The sequence below is a fragment of the Bos indicus genome, chromosome 4, assembly GCF_029378745.1.
Source record: "Bos indicus isolate NIAB-ARS_2022 breed Sahiwal x Tharparkar chromosome 4, NIAB-ARS_B.indTharparkar_mat_pri_1.0, whole genome shotgun sequence".
Taxonomy (NCBI): Eukaryota; Metazoa; Chordata; class Mammalia; order Artiodactyla; family Bovidae; genus Bos; species Bos indicus.
The window spans coordinates 46,567,317-46,580,385 of NC_091763.1; the positions used below are offsets into that span (position 1 = coordinate 46,567,317).

A 13,069-nucleotide genomic window follows, 5' to 3' on the forward strand; every position below is an offset into this window, starting at 1 on the left:
AAAACTTTATTGTTAAAATTTTCCAGTTTTACTTGAATTTTTTAAACTTGATATTTTTTCATAAAATGATTGTCAGCACATATTAACTTATGAATGTTCTTTTATTATTTTCTTTCAGTGTTTCCTCTGTAAACCAAACTTGTATCTTCTTTCATCATACTTCAGATTTTTCTTTTGTTTCAGCTGCACAGCCATTATGCAGGTTTAAAATCTGTAAATCATCTTCAGTCTTTGATATTCACTATTGATTTTTCCTTTGGAATGTCTCTTCTCTGTTTTCTTATTTTTCTTCATTTTTGCTTCTACAAACCCAGTATGCCCTGATAGTAGTATAGTAATACCTTCTTTAATTTCTCCAACTTTATCCTCTTTCCACTTCAGTCACTCTGCACTTGGTTATGACATTTTCTGCAAATATTGTTTTATATCACTTCTCTGCATGCTAAGTCACTTCAGTTGTGTCCAAGTCTTTGCAACCCTATGGACCATAGTCTGCCAGACTCCTCTGTCCATGGGATTTCCCAGGCAAGAATACTTGAGTGGGTTGTCATTTCCTTCTCCAGGGGATCTTCTCAAGCCAGGGATCAAACCTGTGTCTCTTATGCCCCTTGCATTGGCAGGCGGGTTCTTAGCGTCGCCTGGGAAGCCCTTCCCTGTTGAGAGGTATTTCATAGATTCCTCCATCATAATGAAGAACTTAAAGTATTTAAGCCAGAATCTTAAAATCTGACTGACTTTCATGACCTAATTTTACATTTTTTTAACCAGTCTTATGTCATACTGTTTTTAGTAGGTACAAGTGTGGTATGCTAGTTTTTTTTTTTTTTTAATGCAACATATTTTTGCTTATTGCATGCCTTCTTTCTTATTTCTTTAGTACCAGAATTGTGTTCAGTTTCCCACATGGCTGAACAAATCCATTTTCTGTGTTCCTGGTTCTTTTTCCATATTTTATGTGAAGATTCTTTGCTGCTCTTACTGCTGCTGCTTCTCTTCCTCCTCCTCCTCTCTTTTAACAAAACTTGCTCTCTTCCAACAGACAGTCTACACACAAACTTGGAACTTAAATTTGGAACTATAGTGCTTACTCTAGGTTTAATGTTTGTTAATCTCTTTAAATACAGAGTTAATCTCTCTAAATATACTCACTTTGTGGAGTGGAGTGGTGAAGTGAGTCTTAAATTCCACTTTAGAATGTGGCTGAATAGAGAGTTCCCATTAAATATTTGTTAAGTACAATTCTGTTTACCACATTGCTTATTATTTGAGTCCCAATAGGTGCTCAAATACTACTTGCTAGTTGACCTAGAAAATTAAAGTAATAACAAAATTGTTTTATCCCCACGCCAAATCTTGGCTCATGACTTAAAACTACTATAATATTTTTAATACCTTCCAACTTTTATCAGGTGTTTTTCCATGATTGTATTTTAATATTGAGCAAATAGAAAATTTAGACATTTTCTTAGCATTATATGCATACATATTTTCATGTTTTTGCATTGTCTGTATTTATTTTTAATAGTTTAGTGTTCTAGTAGATGATTTTACTTCAGTATTCCCTTAGTTCTGACTATATTGGTTTTTACCATATTTTGTGTAATTTATGCAATTTCAAAAAAAAGCTTGAGTGAGATCATTCTTAAATATTAATTTATCCAGTTTTTAAAGATCTAACTCAGAATTCTGTGTTATTTCAGGCCTTTCGTGAAGGATCTAGGAAATCATCAAGAGTTAAGGTAAACACATTGAATCTAAGCCCTTACTATCAATTGTCAAGTATCTAACAACTTACTAAGTGGTTGCTTGGTCATAATCTTTCATTAATGCTCTCTGCATTCTGTGTCATTTCATTGCTTATTATCTTTATGAAATAAAGTGGGAAGAAGTGGGACCATAGAGAATTCTAATTGGACTAATATATACCATTCTTAGAGTTTATTAACACTGTTAATATTAAACAAGAGGAGATAACATAAATGATTTCTAATATTGATTCATTTTTCATTTATCATTGTATTCCATGTCTCTAGTGCCACTTTTTATAGTATACTAGACATATAAATGCAAAATCACACTTGAAATTTGAAATTTTGCTCTTCTACATAGTTTGAATTCTAGGGATTTAGTCAAGTCAATAGTTATAAAATACTTTGAAATCACCATAGACTCACCATGTAAGTACAAACTTGTTACTTGTACCTTGAATAATTAGTATACATCCTTAATTTTGTAGATGCCAGGATTGCTGAGAGAAGCAAGCCCTGCCCCTCAAACCCCAACCCTCCCACCCTCCTCCAACTCTGCCTTCCCTTAAAAGATAGGTTTGTGTTGGATGATACAGATCAGCTACACAGTGTTACTCTTAGGTTTCTAGGATAGGTAGTAAAGGAGAATAAGTGTCTCAAGTTGGCAGGTATTAAAATGGGATGTGGGAATAATATTAAAATGTATCTGTTGTCCCCATAGTATAAAGTATAATAATTAATTATCCCACATTCCTGAAAAACAGATCATTAAGTAGCTGTCAAATGATTATTCTTTCTTAAGAATGTTAATACATGGTGTTGTTCAACATACTGCAAGTCCAAAGTCTTATAAAATGTTCTTTATATGTTAAAGTTGGGTATTTTATGTTTACCATGTTAAATTTGTATTTATGGTATTTTTTATGATGCCAGAGTAAAGAGATCTGGAAAAGGGTTTTATATTAAACTCTTGGATCTATTGATCCTTCAGTGGTTTTCCTTTCTTTCCATTTTATCTAATCTGAATATCAGACTTAATGAGGAAGGAGCATCTTTACTTAACTGAAATATGTTTTCATTTATTGTGTAAGGAAGTGACTAAGAAATTAAAACTTTAAAAATGCTTTGTGCATCTTTGAAAATCTTTTCCTTTTCAAGGAAGATGTCTGTTTATGATCATAACATTTCCAGTAAGTGATTCTGTCATACATGAAAGAAGTTTAAGAGATACAGAAGAGCTCTGATCCACTTCTGTAGAGGAATTTTTTGTTTTGTTTTTTTTTAAAAGGGGAACAGAAAAGAAAATTTAAATGGACTAGATTTCTTTAATAAAGGTGATAAAAATCTTAATATGTAGTGTCATGTAAGAGAAAGACAGATATCATTGTTATCACATATGGAATCTAAACAATATGAATAAATACAACAAAATGGAAACAGACTTACAGAGAACAAACACATGGTTACCAGTGGGAGAAGAGGGGATAAGGGTAAGATGAGGGTTAGAGGATTAAGAGTTACAAACTACTGTGTATGGAATAAATAATCTACAAGGATAATAAGAAGCACAGGGGATATAGCCACTATTATATAATAACTTTAAGTGAAGTATAATCTATAAAAATTTTGAACCACTGACATACACCTCAAACTAATATAATATTGTAAATCAACTGTACCTCTATGAATAAATAATGGGTAGTTAAAAAAAAGTGCTTGTAGACTTGTCTATATAATATATGAAAAACATTTTTGTATTACATAAACTATATTCACTGTGAAAAACTCTGAAAAATAAATAAAAATAAAGGCCAAAATATGTAATGTTTCATATTTGTATAAAAATCTATTATTTATCAAGTGATCAGTTATTAATGTGGAATACGTGAGCCCATAAAATATCAATTAGTAAAATAAACCTACTATCAAGTAGCTGGACAACTTACTATAGTTTGTTTCATTATAGAGGAGATACTTTTTGTGATAGTTTACTTACTTATACGTAAGGTGGACTGATGGTAAATTTTAGTTAAGTGTTAACTGTACACATGTACATGTTTAACAGCATATATAAAAATTTTCTTGAAATCTTTACGTGATTTTAAAATTTCATACTTACATCAAGTTGTACACATTATGGAAATTATCTTCTCATAAAGATGTTCAGTTCTGTAGAAATCAGAACAGCATTTACAAACAGCTTAATTGAAACTTTGTGTTAAGTCCATTATAAATTCACTATAAATTTGAATTATACTATCAGTAAGATACAATATATGTTTTTGTTATCTGCATTAATTCATTTTCATCCTGAGATTACAAATAACTGAGGGAGTCTGGCTTTAATAAATTTTAAAAATATGTGGTAATTATGCCTTTCTATAAATTTTATTCCAGCGAGAAAAGGGATTCCCTTTTTGTTTCATAAAACCTATTGAGAGGTTGTAACTTTTCACTACTTTGCATTTAGCATCCTTTTTTTTTTTTTATTGGAGTATTGTTTTACTGTGGTGTGCTTCTGCTATACAGCAAAGTGAATCAGTTTTACATATACATATATACACTCTTTTTTAGATTCTTTTCCCATATAGGTCATTAGTATTGAGTAGAGTTCCCAGAGTATTGAATATTGAATAGGTCCTTCTTAGTTATCTATTTTATATTAGTATATATGTCAATCCCAATCTTGCAATTTATTCCTCCCCTGACCCTTTCACCCTTGGTAACCATAAATTTGTTTTCTACATCTGTGACTCTATTTCTGTTTTATAAATAAATTCATTTGTACCATTTTTTAAGATTCCACATATAAGTGATATCATCATAATTGTCTTTCTCTTTTTTGCTCAGTCTGACAGTCTCTCCATCCATCCATGTTGCTGCAAATGGCATTATATTTTGTTATTTTTAGGGCTGAGTAATGTTTCATTTAATATATGTACCACATCTTCTTTATCCATTCATTTGTAGATAATAGACATTTAGGTTGTCCATTCCTGGATATTGTGTATAGTGCTGCAGTGAACAATGGGGTGCCTGTATCTTTTTGGATTATGGTTTTCTCTGGACATATGCCCAGGAGTGGGACTGCTGAATCGTATGGTAGCTCTATTTTTACTTTTTACAGAATGTCCATACTGTTCTCAATAGCGGCTGTAGTAATTACATCTCCACCAACAGGATTGGAGGACTCCGTTTTCTCCACACCCTGTCCAGCATTTATTGTTTGTAGACTTTTTGACTATGGCCTTTCAGACCAGTGTGAGGTGATAACCTCATTTGATTTGCATTTCTCTAATGATTAGTGATGTTGAACATCTTTTCACGTTCTTTTTGGCCATCTGTATGTCTTCTTTGGAGACATGTCTATTTAGATCTTCTGCCCATTTTTTATTTTTATTTTTTTCAATTGAGCTGCATAAGCTGTTTGTTTATTTTGGAGATTAATCCCTTGTTAGTCACTTCATTTGTAAGTATTTTCTCCCATTCTATAGGTTGTCTTTTTTATTTTGTTTATGGTTTTCTTTGGTGCGCAAAAGCATTTAAATTCAGTTAGGTTCAGTTTTTAAAATTTTCATTACTTTAGGAAGTGGATCAAAAAAGATATTGCTGTGGTATAGCATTTAGCATTCTTAAGGAAATGGCACCCCACTCCAGTATTCTTGCCTGGAGAATCCCATGGACGGAGGAGCTTGGTGGGCTACAGTCCGTGGGTCGCAAAGAGTCGGACACGACTGAGTGACTTCACTTTCACTTTTCTTTCACTTTCAAACCTTTTAAAAGGGGATATGGAGGGGGGCAAGCACTTAAGCTTAAAGGTCCTTGTTCCCACTGTGTGAGACATTTTATTCTCATGTAAAATTTATCATGTGGACAGTTCATTATAGATCTTGGAATTACACAAAATTAAGCTATCAGAGTATATTTTTGTTACAAACATGGTAAAAGTTGAAGTATTATATCAGAAAATAAGTTTATACTTAATATGCAATATGTATAGTTTACGTATAATTGCAAATTTTTTTTCTGGTTAAATACAACTGTGAGCATACACTAGATATTGGTAGATTCAAAAAAGTATTTCGTATACTGTCTTTTTTAAACCGTAGACTGTTTTGGGTTGTTGCAGTTTTATTGATAGCTCCAATTTGGCTACAGTAGTAAAAAGTTTCTGCTGTTCAGATTAACTCCCCTTCCTTCAGTTTTCCAAGTCGTGTGTCTGCCATCAGTATAAAATGTAGTAAGCTGCTCACTTGTGGGTTTTTTTCCCCCACTGGGACCTACTTAGAAAGCCTATCATTATTTCTAGTTTATATTCTTTTATATAGATTGTCTTAGTGTGTGTGTGTGTATAAATACTTAAAATCTAGATATTAATGCTCAGTTTGCTGTGATTTTAGGGCTCAGCTCCGGAGATTGATCCTTCATCTGATGTTTCAAATTTTGGATGGGAGACAAAAATCAAAGCATGGATGGATCAATATGAAGAGGCAAATAATAACCAATATAGTGAGAGTGTTCAGAGGGAGGCACAAAGAATAGCTCTGAGATTGGGCAATGGAAATGACAAAAAAGAGATTAAATCAGATTTGAATACCAACAATTTGATCTTCAAACCTCCTGTAGAGGTAAATATATCATTTGCCAAAAGATGATAGAACAAAAATGTTTTTCTACTGTGTATTTTAAGTACTTAGACTGAATGCAGTCTGGTTTTATATTATTTATTTATTTAGGTTGTGCTGGGTCTTCTTTGCTGCACACAGGCTTTCTCTAGTTGCAGCAAGCAGGGGTTACTCTGCATTGCAGCGCTCAAAGAGAAACTATTGCGGTGGTTTCTGTTAGTGCTGAGCACAGACTCCAGGCAAGCGGGCTCCAGTATTTGCAGTACATGGGCTCAGTGGTTGTGGTTCATGGGCTTAGTTGCTCCAAGGCATGTGGAATCTTCCCAGACTTGGGACTGAACCATGTCCCTTGCACTGGTAGGCAAATTGTTACCCACTGTACCACCAGGAAAGTCCAGAAGCAATCTGGTTTAGTTAATCTCAACTTTTCTCCCATTGTAGAGCCATATACAAAAAAATAAGAAGATTCTGAAATCTGCAAAAGATTTGCCTCCTGATGCACTTATCATTGAATACAGAGGGAAGTTTATGTTGAGAGAGCAGTTTGAAGCAAATGGATATTTCTTTAAGAGGTATATTTATTTTCCCATATTAGTTTTCTATAGTTAAGTATTGAATTTTTGACTAATTTAACTATAATGTGTATTTTGTTCTCTAATCATTTTAATATTTAAAACTATAGTGTGGTTGAACAGTGACTGATGATAACTTTTGAACCATGATAAAATATAACAACAAAAAAGATGCAGATGCATTCCTTAGAATCTTACCCATCCTATTTTGTTGACAGTCTTAAAACAATCTACTTAAACTGTAGCAGTATAGTATAATGAAAATCTCTGATTACCTGATGTTATGAGGAACCCTTTCCATCTAGGATTGCTAGAACCTGCAAAGACCATTGGTGACCATGTCCTTCTTTTATCAGAGTATGTTAGATTTGGTCTTTATTGTCACCACTTTCAGCTCTGGCTTTCTTGGTACCGGAAGGACTTTGGAGGCCTCTTCTATCATTTGTGATTTGGGGAATGGGAATTGATGTGATCTTATGATAGCAATTGCATCCCTGAGGTCTGGAAGTATTTTTCTCTCTCTAGGGAAATAACATTCTCAACCTATATACTATAATTATTTAAGTATTTTGTATTGTTATAACTTGTATTACTTATGAAAGATACACAAGAATCTTTCCCTTTTACTTAACAGATTTGATCTGAAACAGTGCTGTGACTCAAACACTTAAATGGAGTGATAGGAACTTTAATGGCATCTCATTATGAATCCTTATGTAAAAGCAGTAGTCATTCCCTTTCTATCATTGTTTGTAAATTTGAATTCCCACCTTGAACTAATTAATTTTCTTTGGCTTAGGTAAGGTTATAGGAGCAGGTAAAAATCATATTAGCATGAATTAGCCTAGTGGTTACGAATGGATTCTGGTATCAGATTGCCTGTATTCAAATCTTGGCCTCCCTACTTAATATGAGTCTTTTAGAAATTTCTTAAATTCAAAATGTTAATAGTTTATAATGTATTTCTTTTTTTGTAGACCATACCCTTTTGTTTTATTCTATTCTAAATTTCATGGCCTAGAAATGTGTGTTGATGCAAGGACTTTTGGGAATGAAGCTCGGTTCATCAGGCGTTCTTGTACACCCAATGCAGAGGTTAGCATACATAAATCCTTTGGGGAGGCAGGGGTAGGGAATGTGTGGAATCTGAGTATTAAATTAAGCACAGAAGTCTGGTGGCCAGAAAAGATCAACAGTTTGTATCCATTGATGCATTTTCTAGTGCCTAGCGTCTTTCCATTACAAAAATTAAGATGATACTGGCTGTGAGGTCTTCAGTTACTTTACATATTGAAGAAATAGTGATGTTCATTCTAAGAGAAAATATTGGACTTCTCTGTTCTGGAAGCTCTATGAGTCAAATATATGCTCTGATTTGATCAAAGTTGATGACAAAGCTGAAAGCTAAAGTTGATTTTATATGTGCTTCTCTAAAGTTTTATTTTTTTAATTGTGATTTAGAAGTGGTATATAAAATATTTCTGGTTTGTTTTTTTCTCATACCAAAATAAACATTTTATAGTTACATAATGTTACAGTTAAGAGTGTAGGGTTTGAAGCCAGACTTGTAGGTTCATGTCTTCTATTTGACTTAACTAGCTTTGTATCCTTATCTGTGCTTCAGTTTTATCTGTAAAAAGATGTTATGTGGACTAAAGGATTTAATGCGTGTCTACGTACCTGGAACAGTGTGTACCGTAGAAAAGTATAGTGTTAAACTGTTCTAACTGTTTACTTATAAACTGTATCATTACTTCTTTTCATTAAATCAAAGATGCCATCAGTTGTAAAACTCTCATTCAGAGATGTTAAAAGATGAAAAAATGTGCATCATAGAACTGATGAAATAGAGTATTTTCATTTTGATGCTACTTGAGCCTGTATCAAACTTGAATTAATGTATACCTCCTTCCCAGTTGATAATCACTGATTTATGTACAAGTCTTATAATTAATAGTGTATTTTCCATGTTGTATTTTGAATTACTTTGAAAAGAATAGTTTTCAAAATTGCAAGATGAAATGCTCCTAAAGGTAGAAAATAATTTACAGAAATACAAAACTACTTCTGGAAATATAAAATTATTCTTTTAACTAACAGGTGAGGCATGAAATTGAAGATGGAACCATACATCTTTATATTTATTCTATACAAAGTATTCCAAAGGGAACCGAAATTACTATTGCCTTTGATTTTGACTATGGGAATTGGTAAGTTCAAGTCTGTTGTTCTGAAATAATTTCTGAATGTCCCTATAAAAATATAGGTATTGTCATTACTTTTACAGCATTTTATTTTTACTTACCATTAGGCAACTTAAAATACTTGGAAACCAACATTTTGGTATCAGCTTCCATTATAGCATGGTTGCTTAACTCTTCTAAGTTTTTCTTATTTATTTATTCTAAAAAATAAAATTTTATTCTAAAATTCTAAATTTTCTTATTTATTGTTGTTATATAATGCTTATAGTATAATAATTTGTAATCCTAATTCAGCAATACTGACATTGTTTAAGAATTTTGTCCTTTTCTTTCTTGTATTTTAGGTAGGGTGTGCAATTTTAGTCATTCAGTTAATTTGGTTAATCAATAGAAATGGATGATTTCACTTTTTGCCCCTCAAAAGAAAAATTGTGCCAGATTTTCTTTGCAATATAAATTGAAAGGGTTTGTGGAGATCCTGCAAGGAAACTCTGAGAACTGTTGTTCTGAAACACTAGGGGGTAAGAAAAGTTAATTCTGAGTATAAAAACTTCAATTTAAATTTTCAAAAAGCTTACTGTAAAAAATAATAATACACAGGTCCATGTAGGGAGTTCCCTGGTAACCTAGTGGTTAGGATTCTGGGCTTTAACTGCCATGGCCTGGGTTCAGTCCCTGTTCAAGGAACGGAGATCCTGCAAGCTGTGTGAACCCCCCCAAAAAAGTCCATGTGCCTACTTTCCAAATTAAGAAAACAAAACACTGTCCACTGAAGGCCCTCATGTTTAGCAGCCAGATTGCATTTCTATTCCCTCTTTCACTAGAGATAACTGCCACCTTTAATTTGGTGAGTTTAATGTTTTTACAATGTCTTTAGATGTCCCTAAATAGTAACCAGTAATTTTGTATGTTTTAAAAATTTATGTAAGTTACAATCTGTATTATTTTGCATTTATCTTTTCTCATTCATTACTTTTCATGAGATTCAGTTCTTTTGTTATGTGTAGCTCTAGTTCATTACTTTCACTGCTGATGTTATTTATCCATTCCACCATTGGTGGACCTTTAGACTTACAAAAAATGCTGCATGTGTACATGTTCTCCCCATGATAGGCACCTGGAGGTAGAATGTGTTAGGTTGTAGAATGTATCCAAACTCAGTTTTTACCAGATACGGATGAATGACCAGTTTATATTCCCATAGCTTTACTTCCTTGCAGCACTTCTTTACTGTACAACTTAATCAAAGTTAATCCATGTAGTATCTTTAAAAGTTTGTGTGGTATCTATTTTACATGGAGACATTTTTAATGCCCATTACATTATCTGTCAGTGAAATCTCTGTTTCTTCAGTATGCATCTCTACTTGATTGTTGGAGTCAGATTTATCCTGATAACTAAAGTATTTGCTTTTTGGCTCTTTCTCCCCACCCCCACTCTGCCCCAAGGTTAAATTTCCCAATTTAGCATAATGGATCTTTACTCATTGCTTTGAGAGACTCTTCCCGTAGTGGGTAAAAACACAAGCTTTTTATAATATGGCTCTCTGGTTTCAAATCCTAGCTCAGTGACTTATATTAGTTACATAACCTTGAACCAGTTTCATCATCTTTCTGCCTCATTACCTCATTATGAGAATAACACCACCTTACAGGAATGTTTAGAAGAATAAGTTAACACATATAAAAGGTTTCAAACAGTTCCTGGTACAGAATAAGTGCTGAATAAATATTACCTGTTGCCATTGTTACTATTTGCAGTTCTATTATCCTAAAATCACAAAGAAAATACCCAGAAAGAGTTAGTTTCTATTAATACCTGATTTGGAGAGTCAAAGGGTAGAGCATAATGTTTGAATTGTATCCTTGATTCACAGAATTAGGCAGTTTGATATGTATCTTTCTACCAGTGTTGATCACTGATCAGTGCAAAGAAATAGAGAAGAACAATAGAATGGGAAAGACTAGAGATCTCTTCAAGAAAATTAGAGATACCAAGGAAACATTTCCTGCAAAGTTGGGCTCAAAAAAGGACAGAGATGGTATGGACCTAATAAAAGCAGAAGATATTAAGAAGAGGTGGCAAGAATACACAGAAGAACTGTACAAAAAAATCTTCATGACCCAGATAATCACGATGGTGTGATCGGTCACCTAGAGCCAGATATCCTGGAATGCGAACTGAAGTGGGCCTTAGAAAGCATCACTGTAAACAAAGCTAGTGGAGGTGATAGAGTTCCAGTTGAGTTATTTCAGATCCTAAAAGATGATGCTGTGAAAGTGCTGCACTCAATATGCCAGCAAATGTGGAAAACTCAGCAGTGGCCACAAGACTGGAAAAGGTCCATTTTCATTCCAATCCCAAAAAAAGGCAATGCCAGAGAATGCTCAAACTACCGCACAATTGCAGTCATCTCACATGCTAGTAAAGTACTGCTCAAAATTCTCCAGGGCAGGATTCAACAGTACATGAACCATGAACTTCAGATGTTCAGGCTAGTTTTAGAAAAGTCAGAGGAATCAGAAATCAAGTTGCCAACATCCATTGGATCATGGAAAAAGCAAGAGAGTTCCAGAAAAACATCTATTTTTGCTTTATTGACTATGCCAAAGTCATTGACTGTGTGGATAACAGTAAACTGTGGAGAATTCTGAAAGCCATGGGAATACCAGACCACCTGACCTGCCTCTTGAGAAATCTGTATGCAGGTCAGGAAGCAACAGTTAGAACTGAACATGAAACAACAGACTGGTTCCAAATAGAGAAAGGAGTACGTCAAGGCTGTATATTGTCACTCTGCTTATTTAACTTACATGCAGAATACATCATGAGAAACACTGGGCTGGATGAAGCACAAGCTGGAATCAAGATTGCCGGGAGAAATATCAATAACCTCAGATATGCAGATGACACCACCCTTATCACAGAAAGCGAAGAAGAACTAAAGAGCCTCTTGATGAGAGTGAAAGAGGAGAGTGAAAAAGTTGGCTTAAAGCTCAGCATTCAGAAAACTTAAGATCATGACATCCGGTCCCATCACTTCATGGCAAATAGATGGGGAAACCATGGCAGACTTTATTTTCTTGGGCTTCAAAATCACTGCAGATGGTGGCTGCAGCCATGAAATTAAAAGATGCTTACTCCTTGGAAGAAAAGTTATGACCAACCTAGACAGCATATTAAAAAGCGGGGACATTACTTTGCCAACAAAGGTCTGTCTAGTCAAGTCTATGGTTTTTTCAGTGGTCATGTATGGATGTGAGAGTTGGATTATAAAGAATGCTTAGTACCGAAGAATTGATGCTTTTGAACTGTGGTGTTGAAGAAGACTCTTGAGACCCTTGGACTGCAAGGAGTTCCAATCAGTCCATCCTAAAGGAAATCAGTCCTGAATATTCATTGGAAGGATTGATGTTGAAGCTGAAACTCCAATACTTAGGCTACCTGATGTGAAAAACTGACTCTTTGGAAAAGACCCTGATGCTGGGAAAATTTGAAGGCAGGAGAAGGGGATGACAGAGGATAAGATGATTGGATGGCATCACTGACTTGATGGACATGAGTTTGAGTAAACTCGGGGAATTGGTGATGGACAGGGAGGCCTGGTGTGCTGCAGTCCATGGGGTCGCAAAGAGTCAGACACAACTGAGCGACTGAACTGAACTGAACTGGTGTTGAACATGAAATGAGCAGGATTATTAGAAATTTGGAAGAGTAAATTATTTTTTATTGTGCTGCTGCTAAGTCACTTCAGTTGTGTCCAATTCTGTGCAACCCCATAGACGGCAGCCCACCAGGCTTTGGTCTTTGGACTCAGACAGACATGTATTTGAATGTTTTCCCTAGTACTTAATGTGTGACTTTGGACAAGATAAAACTAACCCTCTGAGTTTTAATCTCATCTCTAAAATAGGAGTAAT

General features: G+C 34.2%; 1 protein-coding gene across 6 annotated transcripts in view; it reads left to right on the forward strand.

Annotated features, from left to right (window-relative positions):
• KMT2E (lysine methyltransferase 2E (inactive)) overlaps nucleotides 1-13,069 on the forward strand; it is a 91,059-nt gene that overhangs the window by 52,288 nt on the left and 25,702 nt on the right. For all 6 annotated transcript variants that reach the window (XM_019958644.2, XM_019958643.2, XM_019958642.2 and 3 more), the window contains 5 exons: nucleotides 1,701-1,739; nucleotides 6,149-6,376; nucleotides 6,815-6,945; nucleotides 7,923-8,040; nucleotides 9,046-9,155. In XM_019958644.2, coding sequence (XP_019814203.2) covers nucleotides 1,701-1,739; nucleotides 6,149-6,376; nucleotides 6,815-6,945; nucleotides 7,923-8,040; nucleotides 9,046-9,155 — 626 coding nt within the window. The remainder of the gene's footprint in view (nucleotides 1-1,700; nucleotides 1,740-6,148; nucleotides 6,377-6,814; nucleotides 6,946-7,922; nucleotides 8,041-9,045; nucleotides 9,156-13,069) is intronic.